The 12,240-nt window shown below is 37.3% G+C and overlaps 1 protein-coding gene and 1 long non-coding RNA gene across 4 annotated transcripts; both read right to left on the minus strand.

The window, feature by feature from the left end:
- Positions 1-5,063: 5,063 nt before the first annotated feature.
- On the minus strand, positions 5,064-6,890 carry LOC107550273 (WD repeat-containing protein 31-like; the record flags this gene model as incomplete). The annotated part of the gene is made up of 3 exons (XM_016231523.1): positions 5,064-5,412; positions 6,444-6,606; positions 6,690-6,890. Coding segments are annotated over 3 exons (525 nt in total), but the record flags the coding sequence as incomplete, so codon positions are not given.
- A 1,734-nt stretch (positions 6,891-8,624) lies between these two features.
- Positions 8,625-9,859, minus strand: LOC107550280 (uncharacterized). Of its 3 annotated transcripts, none has more exons than XR_001604644.1 (4): positions 9,642-9,859; positions 9,202-9,414; positions 8,979-9,110; positions 8,625-8,901 (listed from the first exon to the last, which is right to left on the minus strand). It is a non-coding gene; the product is annotated as an uncharacterized lncRNA (long non-coding RNA). The 3 variants fall into 3 exon arrangements; XR_001604645.1 differs by having other exon boundaries at positions 8,627-8,901; positions 9,202-9,297; XR_001604643.1 differs by lacking the exon at positions 9,642-9,859 and having other exon boundaries at positions 8,638-8,901; positions 9,202-9,513.
- Positions 9,860-12,240: the final 2,381 nt, after the last annotated feature.

Below are 12,240 nucleotides of genomic sequence, written 5' to 3' on the forward strand. Positions count from 1 at the left end.
CTGTTTATTATTATTATTATTATTTTGTTCCACCAGCCATAGAAAAAATAAATACAAACTGTAAAACAAACAAACAAAAAAAGTTGTATACTATGAATATTTTTTGGCTTTGTGAGAAATTTCTTGTTCCTTTATTGCATCTAAAACAAACTAAAACAAAACAACACAAAACAAAACAACACACAACACAAAACAAAACAACACACAACACAACACAAAGCAAAACAACACACAACAAAGCAAAACAACACACAACACAACACAAAAAACAACACACAACACAAAACAAAACAAACAAAAAAAAAAACAGTAAACCGGTGATGGACTGGCCATTCATTAAGAGTGTTTCTCTACCTTCAAAAACATTTTCTTTTGCGAACGGATGGCTGCATAGAAGAAAAATACAATTAAATAAAAACCTGGCTTTGTACAGAATAAATATATTGTTGGCTGTGTGGCGAATTTCTTATATCAGACTTTGGATAAAAACATCTGCTACAGTAAATGCATGAATGGAAATGTTTCTGAACAAGACACTTGACTTCATGGCTGCTCCAGATGGACTGTCCTTGTCCCCTCTCTATAACTTAGCTATCAGTTGTAGAGAATGAAGTACAACTGGTAAACAGACTTGTTTGTCGTTCTGCCCACACTGTAGATTTGTTCACAATAACAGATTTGCCTTGGAAATGCTTACAGGTTTCCATCAAAAAATGTCCCAAAACTATGCAAAGCTGCAGAAGGGTGTCCCATTACTGATGGCCATAATGAAGAAGATAGAAAGGATTGGGTTACTTCATTAGAGGTTCATCAGATGACTTTTGGTTTGGCCTCAACTTATCATAGTTTACATTTATGATGGCAGTATAGTCAAATATGATGCGTTTAAATGACGCTAAGGGCTTCAGAATTTAACTGCAATATGTTTCTTAGTCTACCGACACCTGTAATTGTATTATTATTTTTAAGTGGATTTGAGATGGCTGCTTCACAGTTTAAAATGCAAATGGAATGCTCAGAATTTATTACCTTAATCTATATGTCCAGTCTGTTTGAGAGCATACACACAAATTTACCTACATACAATTTTTCAAGTGTCGAACATCTGATTTCATATAACATACCTCAAGGTTTTGGATGAGAGATGCACAACACATTTGTAGATTTCCAAACCCTCCAACATCTTGGTCTCAAAGTCTTCTTTTATAATGGCATAATACCATTTAACCGCATTGGTTTTCAATGATGAGTTCATAAACTATAGGCATTGTGCTGCATATAATGCTTGACTATTATCAAGTCAAGCAAAATATCACATTAAAGCCTCTCTTGTTCATCAGTTCTACTTGGTATAAAGACAGCGGTCACAAAAATACACTCATTTAATATATAGATTCAGTTACTCACTCATCTCAAGCTGGCTCTTCTTTTACCCCGTCAGATGAGGCAGGTGACCTGAACGTTGAGGCTGTAGTTTGTGTCTTCGTTGCCTGTCGGAGAGAATGAGATGTGTCAGTGTCTTTTCTCTCTGTCTTTGTTCATCTACCGCACTTTTCCTGACGTGTTTTACATAGAAAAACAAAAACACCAAGAGTCACTCTACCACTTTCTTTCTTTTTTTAGTCTCTCGCTACCACTGTGTTGTAAAGAATGGCAGCATTTGAATACTGGAGCAGCAGGCAGGAGGAAATGCACAGCGAGTAGTCAAATACAGCCACCACGCAGATCGACAGTGTAAACTTTACAATCCTTACCTGAGAGGGAATAGAGAATACATACCTGACCTGAAGAGAAGACTGTGTGCCAAAAGCCTTCCATCTTTACTCTACCAAAAAGTAACTCTAACAGTACCATTGTGACACACACACACACACACACACACACACACATGCATTGTGGGGACATTCCATATGCAAAATGGTTTTTATACTGTACAAACTGTATGTGCTATTGCCCTACACCAACTCTACCCCTAAACCTACCCCTCACAGGAAACTTTGTGCTATTTCAGATTTTCAATACACTCCATTCTGTGTGATTTATAAGCGTTTTGAAAAAAGGGGACATGGGGTAATGTCCTTATAAGCCACCTTCTCCGTGTAATACCTATGTCATACTCATGTCATTATACAAGTTTGTGTCCTCATATGTCACGAAAACATGCGCGAGCACACACACACACACACACACACACAGGTTTGTTTTTGTGAAAAGTGGGGACATCCCATAGGCGTAATGGTTTTTATACTGTACAGACCGTATATTCTATTGCCCTACACCAACTCTACCCCTAAACCTACCCCTCACAGGAAACTTTGTGCTATTTCAGATTTTCAATACACTCCATTCTGTGTGATTTATAAGCATTTTGAAAAGTGGGGACATGGGGTAATGTCCTGAAAAGTCACCTTCTCCTTGTAATACCTATGTCATACCCTTGTCATTATACAAATTTATGTCCTCATTTGTCACAAAAACGTACACACACACACGCATGCACGCACGCACACACACACACACATTCATCAAATGAAAATTTTGGACATGTTGGTACAATTCTGTTGATGAAAATGTTCTTTTTAAGCTGTAAAGTAAAATAAAATTAAATACATTAAAAGTTCACCAACACGGAAACTTTTGGCTTATTGGACATTCTTATTCATAAGCAGAAAAGATCAAGCTGCATGTATTATTTCATGTATGTTTCCATTTCCTGCTGTGTCTGTATGCAAAAAAGAGACAAAAAAAGGTGTTGTCTTCATTGAACTGAAATAATTTATTCACGTAACGTGCAAATACATAAACATTTCCTTCAAATTGATAACTCCACACCTGAGCATTTACATAATAGTCAAATAAACACATCAGTGTAACCTTCACATCCATCTGTACCATTGAAACAACATTACATAATACATGAATGCCCTTGCTGGATTTGTTCATCAATATTCTGTGAATGTTATATAGTGGCTGCAAAAAGTATTTGAACACTTTAAAATGTATGTCTTGTCACTGCAATACACAGCAAAATACAGCATCAAAGCAAGCTGCTGACAAATGCTAAATATCATGCGATATGTAATGTGATGAACTAGACCTGTGTATTTTTTGAGAACGGACTTCATAAATCCATAAAAACCAAAACACCAGCTGATTTAAAGACACTAAGCAAAAATTAATAATACAATTAAATTAGAATAAACCCCTGCCCCTCCCAAGATAGGACAATATTGTTTTACAATACATAAACAAATACAATACATAATATAAAAATACAATAAAATGCCTCAGTAAATGCAGCTTGTTTTAAGAAAAGCTCTAGCAGCCTTTGCTTGATATTTTGTTATCCAATGCAATGACATTCAGTCAGTTTTAAGTGTGATTTAAGTGTACAAATACTTTTTTGGGGTCATTGTATATTTTGCAGAAATTAAAGACATAAAACAAAACAAAAACTCTTTGGTTGGTATATTAGTTATATACACGTCATTACACGTGAAATCAACAGTGCCATGTTGGCAAGACAGTATTTTCAGAAAAAGCCACAATATTCTTTTCATTCTAGAACTATAGCCCTAATATTAAAGAAAAATATATTTATATATATTTTAAAAACAACAACCACAAAACACACTGCATCACTGATTTTCATTGACTCCACATTCTCCATTGTCTGATCATGTTTCTGGGAAAATATTGAGATCTGCTGTTTTTGTATTGAACATTTGTGGGAAGTTGTGGCCTAATGGTTAAAGAGACGGACTCGGAGCCCAAAGGTTGTGGGTTTGAGTCTCGTACCGGCAGATAGGTGGGGGGGGAGTGAATGTACAGCGCTCTCTCCCACCTTCAATACCATGACTGAGGTGCCCTTGAGCAAGGCACCGAACCCCCAACTGCTCCCCGGGCGCCGCAGCAAAAATGGCTGCCCACTGCTCCGGGTGTGTGTTCACGGTTTGTGTGTGTTCACTGCTGTGTGTGTGCACTTTGGATGGGTAAATGCAGAGCACTAATTCCGAGTATGGGTCACCATACTTGGCCACATGTCACTTCACTCACTCAAAAGACCAGATCATCTCATAAGCATCCTCTCCCTCTCCTCAGGATCTCTCCGTGTGTGAGATACAAGACCAGTCTGTTTACATAAATGTTTGAATGTGTTTATGAGTGTGTAAACTCTAGCAGCTTCTATGTGAAAAATGATTCAGTTTCCCATGTTGCCAAACCCTGAGCCTGTGTGAATGTGTGTGCACAGGTAGAGTGAGAGACTGAGATTTCATATGCGTCTATGTACTTTCTGCATGAATGATTCTGGCAGTGAATCATTTTGACCCATTGATTGCTTAATGAAAAGTGCAAATAAAAGGTCTTTTTTTTCCAACAGGAGTGTAAAAAGTACGGGTATGTAAATTTTACTCAGTTGTAAGTGAAAGTACACAGCTGAAAATATATTTGTGGGAATGTATATAAAAAAAAGAGTCCACATTTAATTGTAGTTAAGCAGAAGTTAAAAAAAAAAAAAAATCTTCAGAAATAAATGAGGAAACAATATTGTCTAGAAATGTAGCATTACATCACTTGCTCACCAATGGATCCTCTACAGTGAATGGGTGCCGTCAGAATGAGAGTCCAAACAGCTGATAAAAACATCACAATAATCCACATTTGAACTTTTCTGCCCAAAATTGAGTCCATAATCTATAATATTAAGTATGATTTTGGAAGTGTTCAGTGAAAAAGTTCATGCCCCGTTGTCCTCTCACATCAAAATCAAATTATTTAGAACTTCTTATGCTTGTAAACAGTACTTGATCTATGAATATTTCTCTCCTGATTCAGATGAGATGACTTTTTCCCACTGAAGAAAGCAATGATATGGAAAGAGGACTCATATTTTGGCTTAAAGCAATGGTTTGAAGTTAAAAATATCTTAATGGATTTGATTATTACAAACATTATTGTGATGTTTCTATCAGCTGTTTGGACTGTTCTGACGGCACCCATTCACTGCAGAGGTTCCATTGGTTAGCAAGTGATGTAATGCTACATTTCTCCAATTCTGTTCAGATGAAAAAACAAACTCATCTACATCTTGGATGGCCTGAAGATGCAAATTTTCATTTTTGACCTATTCATTTAATAAGAAGAGGGTGTCTACATATTGTAGTGTGCATTCTCATTTCCAGGAGTTCCAGTTATTAAATATGTTTGTTTTAACTCATTAGTTTGATTTTCCAGGCGGTCCAGATGGACGTCAGAAGCGAGCCACTTCAGTGAGGCTGGGCATTGCTCCCTGATCTAGATGCAGCTGATGCAGTCCTGTGTTAAAACTGGCACACAGGAGACTGCTGGAGTCACACGGAGCCAGAGACACCAAAGGCCCTGAACCGTCCAGCGTTAACGTGTACAAACACGCTGAAGAAAGAATATGGAGGAGACAAGAATCAAGCCATGTAGATTTTAAGCTGATGTGACTTTTTTCCTTGATAATACCAGCCTGACATGTTTATCAAAAGCTGTTTGCTTCAGAAAGCATGACACACATGAAATATAATGTGAAAGGGTGTTAACCGTTGCTTTTGACATTGTTATTTAAAGGAGAAGTGTGTCATTTTTTTATATTTCGGAACCATTTACATTTAAACTCCACATATCATCAAAAACCTGGCTAAAATTTATTTATTTTCACAGTAAATCACAGCTCTTAAATAATGGTTATCTAAATGTGTTGGATTTTAAAGACCCTTTAAATACTACTCACAGAAGAAGAAAAAAAAACACTTTTTGGGAAACTTATGTAATCTTTATGCATGTTTAAATTAAATCAATGATTTATATATATTTTTTAAATATATATATTTCTAATGATAAATTAGAAATTAAAAGAAGGTCTAGGGTCAGTAAGAGATTATGCTTTTAAAAGAAGTTACTAACACTCACCGAGGCTGTATTTATTTAATCAAAAACACAGCAATAACAGAAATATTGTATAATATTATTACTATTTAAAATAAGCTGTTTTCTGTTTTAATATATTTGAAAATATAATTCATTCCTGTAATACAAAACACTTTTCAGTATCAATGCTTCAGTGTCACATGATCCTTCACAAATCCTTCTAATATGCTGATTTGAATATTACCGACCTAAAAATTTTAAATGGTAGTGTATTAAATAGTAGTAATTTTATCAGTAATACTAAGTTAATAACTACGTGGCATATATATAAATATTTCGATTCAATTAAAAATATGTCAGCCAGAGGAGATTGGCTTCCCCAGCCAAGTCTCTCAAAGTGTCTTTTTCACTTACCTAAACATTTAAGAGAGTTTTCTGACTTGCCTTCTTTAAACAGGAAACTGGCCTGTTAACAAATGAGCCCCCTGGCCAATTCACTTGTGTATGTTTAAAAACATATTACAAGTATGTGTGTGTGTGTGTGTTACCTGCAGTGTTCTGATCCCATATTTTTACTGAGCTGTCATACGCCGATGACGCCACGAGAGCAGGATATCCGGGACTGGGAGGCACAAACATGCAGCATGCTGTGGTCTGCAGGTGTCCTCTGTATTCGGCCACCTTACAGCCGGGCTGTCTGAGGTCCCACAGCTACACACAAGCATAAACACACAAATGTATAAATTCATGTACATGCACAACTGTGTCCTGGCAGTATCTGTATACACACTCACCGTGGCCTCACAACCCTGACCACCGAAACCATTGCTGGACGACAGCAGGTGGTAACAGTTGGAACTGATGTCACAGTGTGTCTGGATGTACTGCTTTGCCGGAAATGTGTTAGTGACCTGCCAGGTACGGCTATCCCACACCCTGAGACAGATAACACACAAATCAAAATCATTAATACAGCGCTTTTCATAATATGCATTGTTTCAAAGCAGCTTTACAGAAAATTATGATGACAATGTTTATTTTCATGCCTTATAGTCTTACATCACTCACGAATGGATGCTCTGCAGTGAATGGGTGCCGTCAGAATGAGAGTCCAAACAGCTGATAAAAACATCACAATAATCCACAAGTAATCCACACCACTCCAGTCCATCTTTGTGAAGTGAAAAGCTGCGTGTTTGTAAAAAACAATATATCATTGTTTCTCTATCCACAATATTGCTTTTTCAGAGGAAAAAGTTGTCTCGTTTGAATCAGGAGAGAAATATAGACAGATCAAACACCGTTTACAAGCGAAAACAGTTGGACCCACTTTATATTAAGTGACCTTAACAACTATGTACTTACATTTAAATGAATCATTTGGTACAATGCACTTATTGTGTACATACATGTTTTTACATTGTACTTATATTTTAAAAATACCTGCATGTAATTACATCTGTAATTAATTTCTGTAATTACATTTATAATTACACTGTTGACCCATCCCTTAACACCTTAACCCACCCTTAAACCTACCCATACCATCAAACCTGTCCCTAACCTTACCCGTATCCCACCTCAATAGCAGAACGTGTGTTTTGCAATACAATATGAACACAATAAGTACATTGTACTTATGTTTTGATGTAAGTACATAGTAGTTAAGGCCACTTAATATAAAGTGGGACCAAACAGTTTAACATGGTTCTAGTCGGTGGATTTTGATGTGAGAAAACTTTTTCATTTGGGGAAGCATTATTACAGTTTAAGGTATATTGGCCAGAAGCCCTGATGGATTTGTTTATTACAAACACGCAGCTTTTCACTTTGCAAGACATTAACTGATGGACTGGAGTGGTGTGGATTACTTGTGGATTATTGTGATGTTTTTATCAGCTGTTTGGACTCTCATTCTGACGGCACCCATTCACTGCAGAGGATCCATTGGCGAGCAAATGATATAATGTTTTGTGCAAGCATTGCTATGTGGTTTCTAAGATGTGGATTTTAGCATGTGCCGTTGCTATGATGTTCCGTGTGTTTGCTGCAGTCAAAACTAGAGTTTCAATGACAGTCACAATGTAAATATAAAAAAAAATTTATTTGACCACAGAATGTTGTTTTTGACCAATCAGAATCAAATATTCTACAGATTGAAACATTTGTTTAAATAACAGCAATAAAGCACCACTAATAACACTTTACAAACATACAGAAGCCCACCGAGACCACAAAAACTAACATTTCATTTATGTATAGATAAGTAGAGTTTACAGTGAGATTACAGTTCTCTTTCACTAGTGTTTTTGAGTATTATTTTTATACAATTAAATGATTAATAAATATTTGAATTAGTCTTTATTTCTAGCTTTCATTTGAATTTTGGTTTAAGTTTTATCTATTTTATGCGCTTCGCTTTTTTAATACAGATTTTATTTCAATTTCATTAATTTTTATTTCAGTTTTAATTTGAGTCATTTTAGTTAAACGTATGAGTTGAGACAACAAATAACTTCTCATTTTCACTGACGTTTTTCAACTAACATTTATACTTTATTTTAATTAACAAAACGACTTTTAATAGTTTAATTTAACAATAATAACACTGATTACATGGTTTACTTCTAATGTTTCACTGCACGGTTTTATATCGCATTTGCAAATTTCTTTAAAGGTAAACAAATGATAAAATGCTTTGCAAAGCCACAATTCATTCCAATCAGTTTAGAGCCACTTAATGAGTTAGCCACAATAACCAAGGTGGGTGGAGCTTAGCGAAGGGTCAATCATTTGTGCAATTCCATCGGCTGCTGTGCAACACCACACTAACACTCATTGATCTCCAAACCTCCCTATTCAAAGCTTCTCCAGCTCACCTGGTCATGCCCTCCTGACACGCACAGGTCAGAGGTCAAGCTGACGACACAGTTGATGGCATCTGTGTGCGCGGGTTCATACTGCACTACCTGGTGCACAGGTGCGGGCTCCGCCCCCTCTTTGGCCCTGTCAACAATACAGCCTCAATGACCATACATTCTTCACAACCACCTGTCAAAACTCCACTGCTCATCATTTCTCACTTATAAAGGTCCGAGCGCCTCCGGAACTTGCTCTGTAGTTTCCCCATGCTTATATGGGTGTCCAATCACCCGATATCAGGACATCTTACTCATCTCTCCACAGCGCAAGCCATCTTCAGACTCTTTCGGGATCTGTGAGAATTACACACAGGGTTTTTATTTTTTATTTTTAAACATTGATGAAGATATCAAGTCCCTGGCAACCTCACAAGGGAGCTATTACCTGCCAAGAACAGATGCTGATGTTGTCTCTGGCATAAGCTGGTAATCAGTTATGTATTGGGTTCAGTTATGTATGTACACAGCTTGCTTCTGAGAGCTACAGGAAGACAGGGAGGGCGACCTGAATCCTATTAAGTGCATTAGTGCCTCATCGCATTAGGTAACAAGTAGGATGCAGTATGGCAATATTTGGCCAAACCAATAGATCCATCACCTGCAATAAACCTTCAGATATGAGACAGCTATACAGAGAGAGAGAGAGAGAATGTACCTGTGCAAAATGCATTGCTCTGTTGAAGGCAAACCAGTAAGAACTGCATGACAAACATACAACATCGCTTTTAACCCATGCATTTGCTATAACACTATACGAGACAAACGCAGACGCGCATTCAATGTAAGTTAATAGCCTAAAGTTCGCGAGACCAAAACAAAACTTACCGTCCCGAGCCTTAAGACGCTTAGCCGGATATCCCTGTCAGCGTGTCAGTGTTATTGTGAACGATTCGCATGGGTGTGTGTGATGTCCGAGCTGTCTGAAAGTACGTGAACGAAAGATTTATCTCGCATCGTGATCCGTCTCGGCTGTAAATCTTCAGCGGCTCCTCGCCTGCAGCTCCTCCATGAGCGACGCTTTCGCTGTTACCAGGCGAACGGAGGTCACGTGAGCGCAAAGGGGCGGGGCTTCAGGTCACATGGATTTTCTGAACAAAATACAAAAGTAAACGAAACAAAATGAAACTACACACACACACGCGCACAATATATTACACATAGGTAAATTGAATTAAGCTGTTTAAGTTTGCAGTTACAAAACCAAAATAATCGAATAGAAATAGGCCGATCTCATACATCTAATATCCAACATAAATCTAACTTTTACACCAAATATCTTTTTCAACAACAGATATGTCTTCTCAGCTTTACTGTTGTTCTTTAGGCTGCAGAAATGAAAGAATCATAATTCTTTAAGTCAGTGGAAAATAGTCTAATATTAATTCAAAACATGTTCATAAGTTCAAAATAAGAAATTAAGGTTTGAATTGGGGGGGAGGGGAATGTGTAAATCTGTAAATGTCCTGTTATAAAGTAAACCAGCCTCGCTAAGCATAATTTGCCCTCCGTATTTAGTAGCCTAAGAATAATTAACTGCAAGTCCATAACTACAATGTGAAATATATAGTGCATTGAAATGTTCGTTTTTAAATATAGGCCATTTATATCGATACAAGTATTTTTCAGAAGTCGGAAGTCAGAAAGAGCTTTATTGGCATGTTTCCACACAAGGAATTTGTCTTGGCGATATAGCTTCCAGTGCAGAATAAAGTACAGACATACTGCAAACTTATGATAGTGCAGACATGCCTACATAGGAATTACACAGTAGAGATGAAATATAACGCTAATATAAGAAAATAAGAGTCAACCACGCCTACCTAAAACGGCTCGTTCTAACACGCCCCCACATGTCTACATCACTATGTGGGAAGATTTGCATAACGCCGCCCAATCCCAACGCGCTGGATAGCCGGCCAATCAGAGCACACCTCGCTTTTCAGAACGATGAGCTTTGTAAAAATCGACGCGTTTCAGAAAGGCAGGGCATAGAGGAGAAACAATAATGTACAGTATGTGGAAAATAATGTGTTTTTGGAACCTTAAATCGCATAAACGCATTTCATTACACCAAATACATAAAATAATGTTCTTTTTAGCAGCATCATATGACCACTTTAATGAATGTATATGTTTTTTTTTTTACAATACAGTTTATGTAGTTTACAAATGTACAATTTTCAGATGCTATGTATAAATTCCTCACTCTGGAGGTGTAAAGATCTTGGATGTTGGGCAGGGGGAACCACTAATCTTCTCAGAAGCCCCGACTGTCCGGAACCTGTCAGGAACCTGAATGACGCCACTGCAGCCACAGTGCTGTTCATGATGGTGAGTGGGGGGAGAGCAGGGGGGTTTCTCCTGAAGTCCACTATCATCTCCACTGTTTTGAGCGTGTTCAGCTCCAGGTTGTTAAGACTGCACCAGACAGCCAGCTCTTTAACCTCCTGACTGCAAGTAGACTCCGTTGTGTATGAGGCCGATGATGGTAGTGTCATCTGCGAATTTCAGGAGCTTGACAGAGGGGTCTTTTGCAGCGCATTCATTCGTCTACGGGGAGAAGAGCAGTGGCGAGAGCACACATGCTCTGTACTGTCTCTGGTGGGACATGTAACATGTTAACAATGTTACATTTAATTAACCATTTTAATTTGAGTTACATTTAATTCCAGCAAAGTTAGCATTTAACAAGGGTTTGATTTTTTTTCAGTCCTCAAAGCAAAGAAGGTGCCTTAAAACTCTCTACATTAATATATTGCAATATATATTGATTAACCCCCATTAACTTACTTTAAGTTATATTATTATAGTTATAATAATAATAACAATTAATAGTAGTAGTAGTAGCCCTCTTGTGGTCAATGAAGGTATGGCTACTTCTACTGAACTGTTCATATCTACAGTAAACTAAACCAGTGGTTAGACATTAGGAGCTTGAACAGAACATTTGAGTTTGGTGAGGCAACACAACAGAAGTACTTTCCTTCTGTATCAAGCACTTTAATAATTTATTGACCAATATAACATATTCGCCATGCTTTAGATTTAAAATGCACAATTTTTTAATAAAATGATGATACTGGTTTGGGCAGAGACCTTCAAACGGGTTGATTTTTCTAGTGAATCAGAAAAAGGCTTATAGGCTCTGCGGGTCACTTGACTGAAACAGCAACAATGTGCTCTTTGTGATCAAAGGCCGAACAACACAATGCTTGATATAGCTGAATAAATATTTCAACTTACAAAGAACAGCCAAGTAGCATATTTCATTAATCATCAAATCATCAAATAACCATTAGACGGCAATCCAACTATAATCGCAACATCTTACATTCATTACTCTGAATTTGTGCCTATAAGGTAATTGTGAAGTTGTGGTCAACTGGAGCTTATGATTTCACTAATGACTACACACAGACCAACC

Source organism: Sinocyclocheilus grahami, unplaced genomic scaffold (genome assembly GCF_001515645.1).
Source record: "Sinocyclocheilus grahami isolate Dianchi unplaced genomic scaffold, SAMN03320097.WGS_v1.1 scaffold394.1, whole genome shotgun sequence".
In the NCBI taxonomy this organism is placed as follows: Eukaryota; Metazoa; Chordata; class Actinopteri; order Cypriniformes; family Cyprinidae; genus Sinocyclocheilus; species Sinocyclocheilus grahami.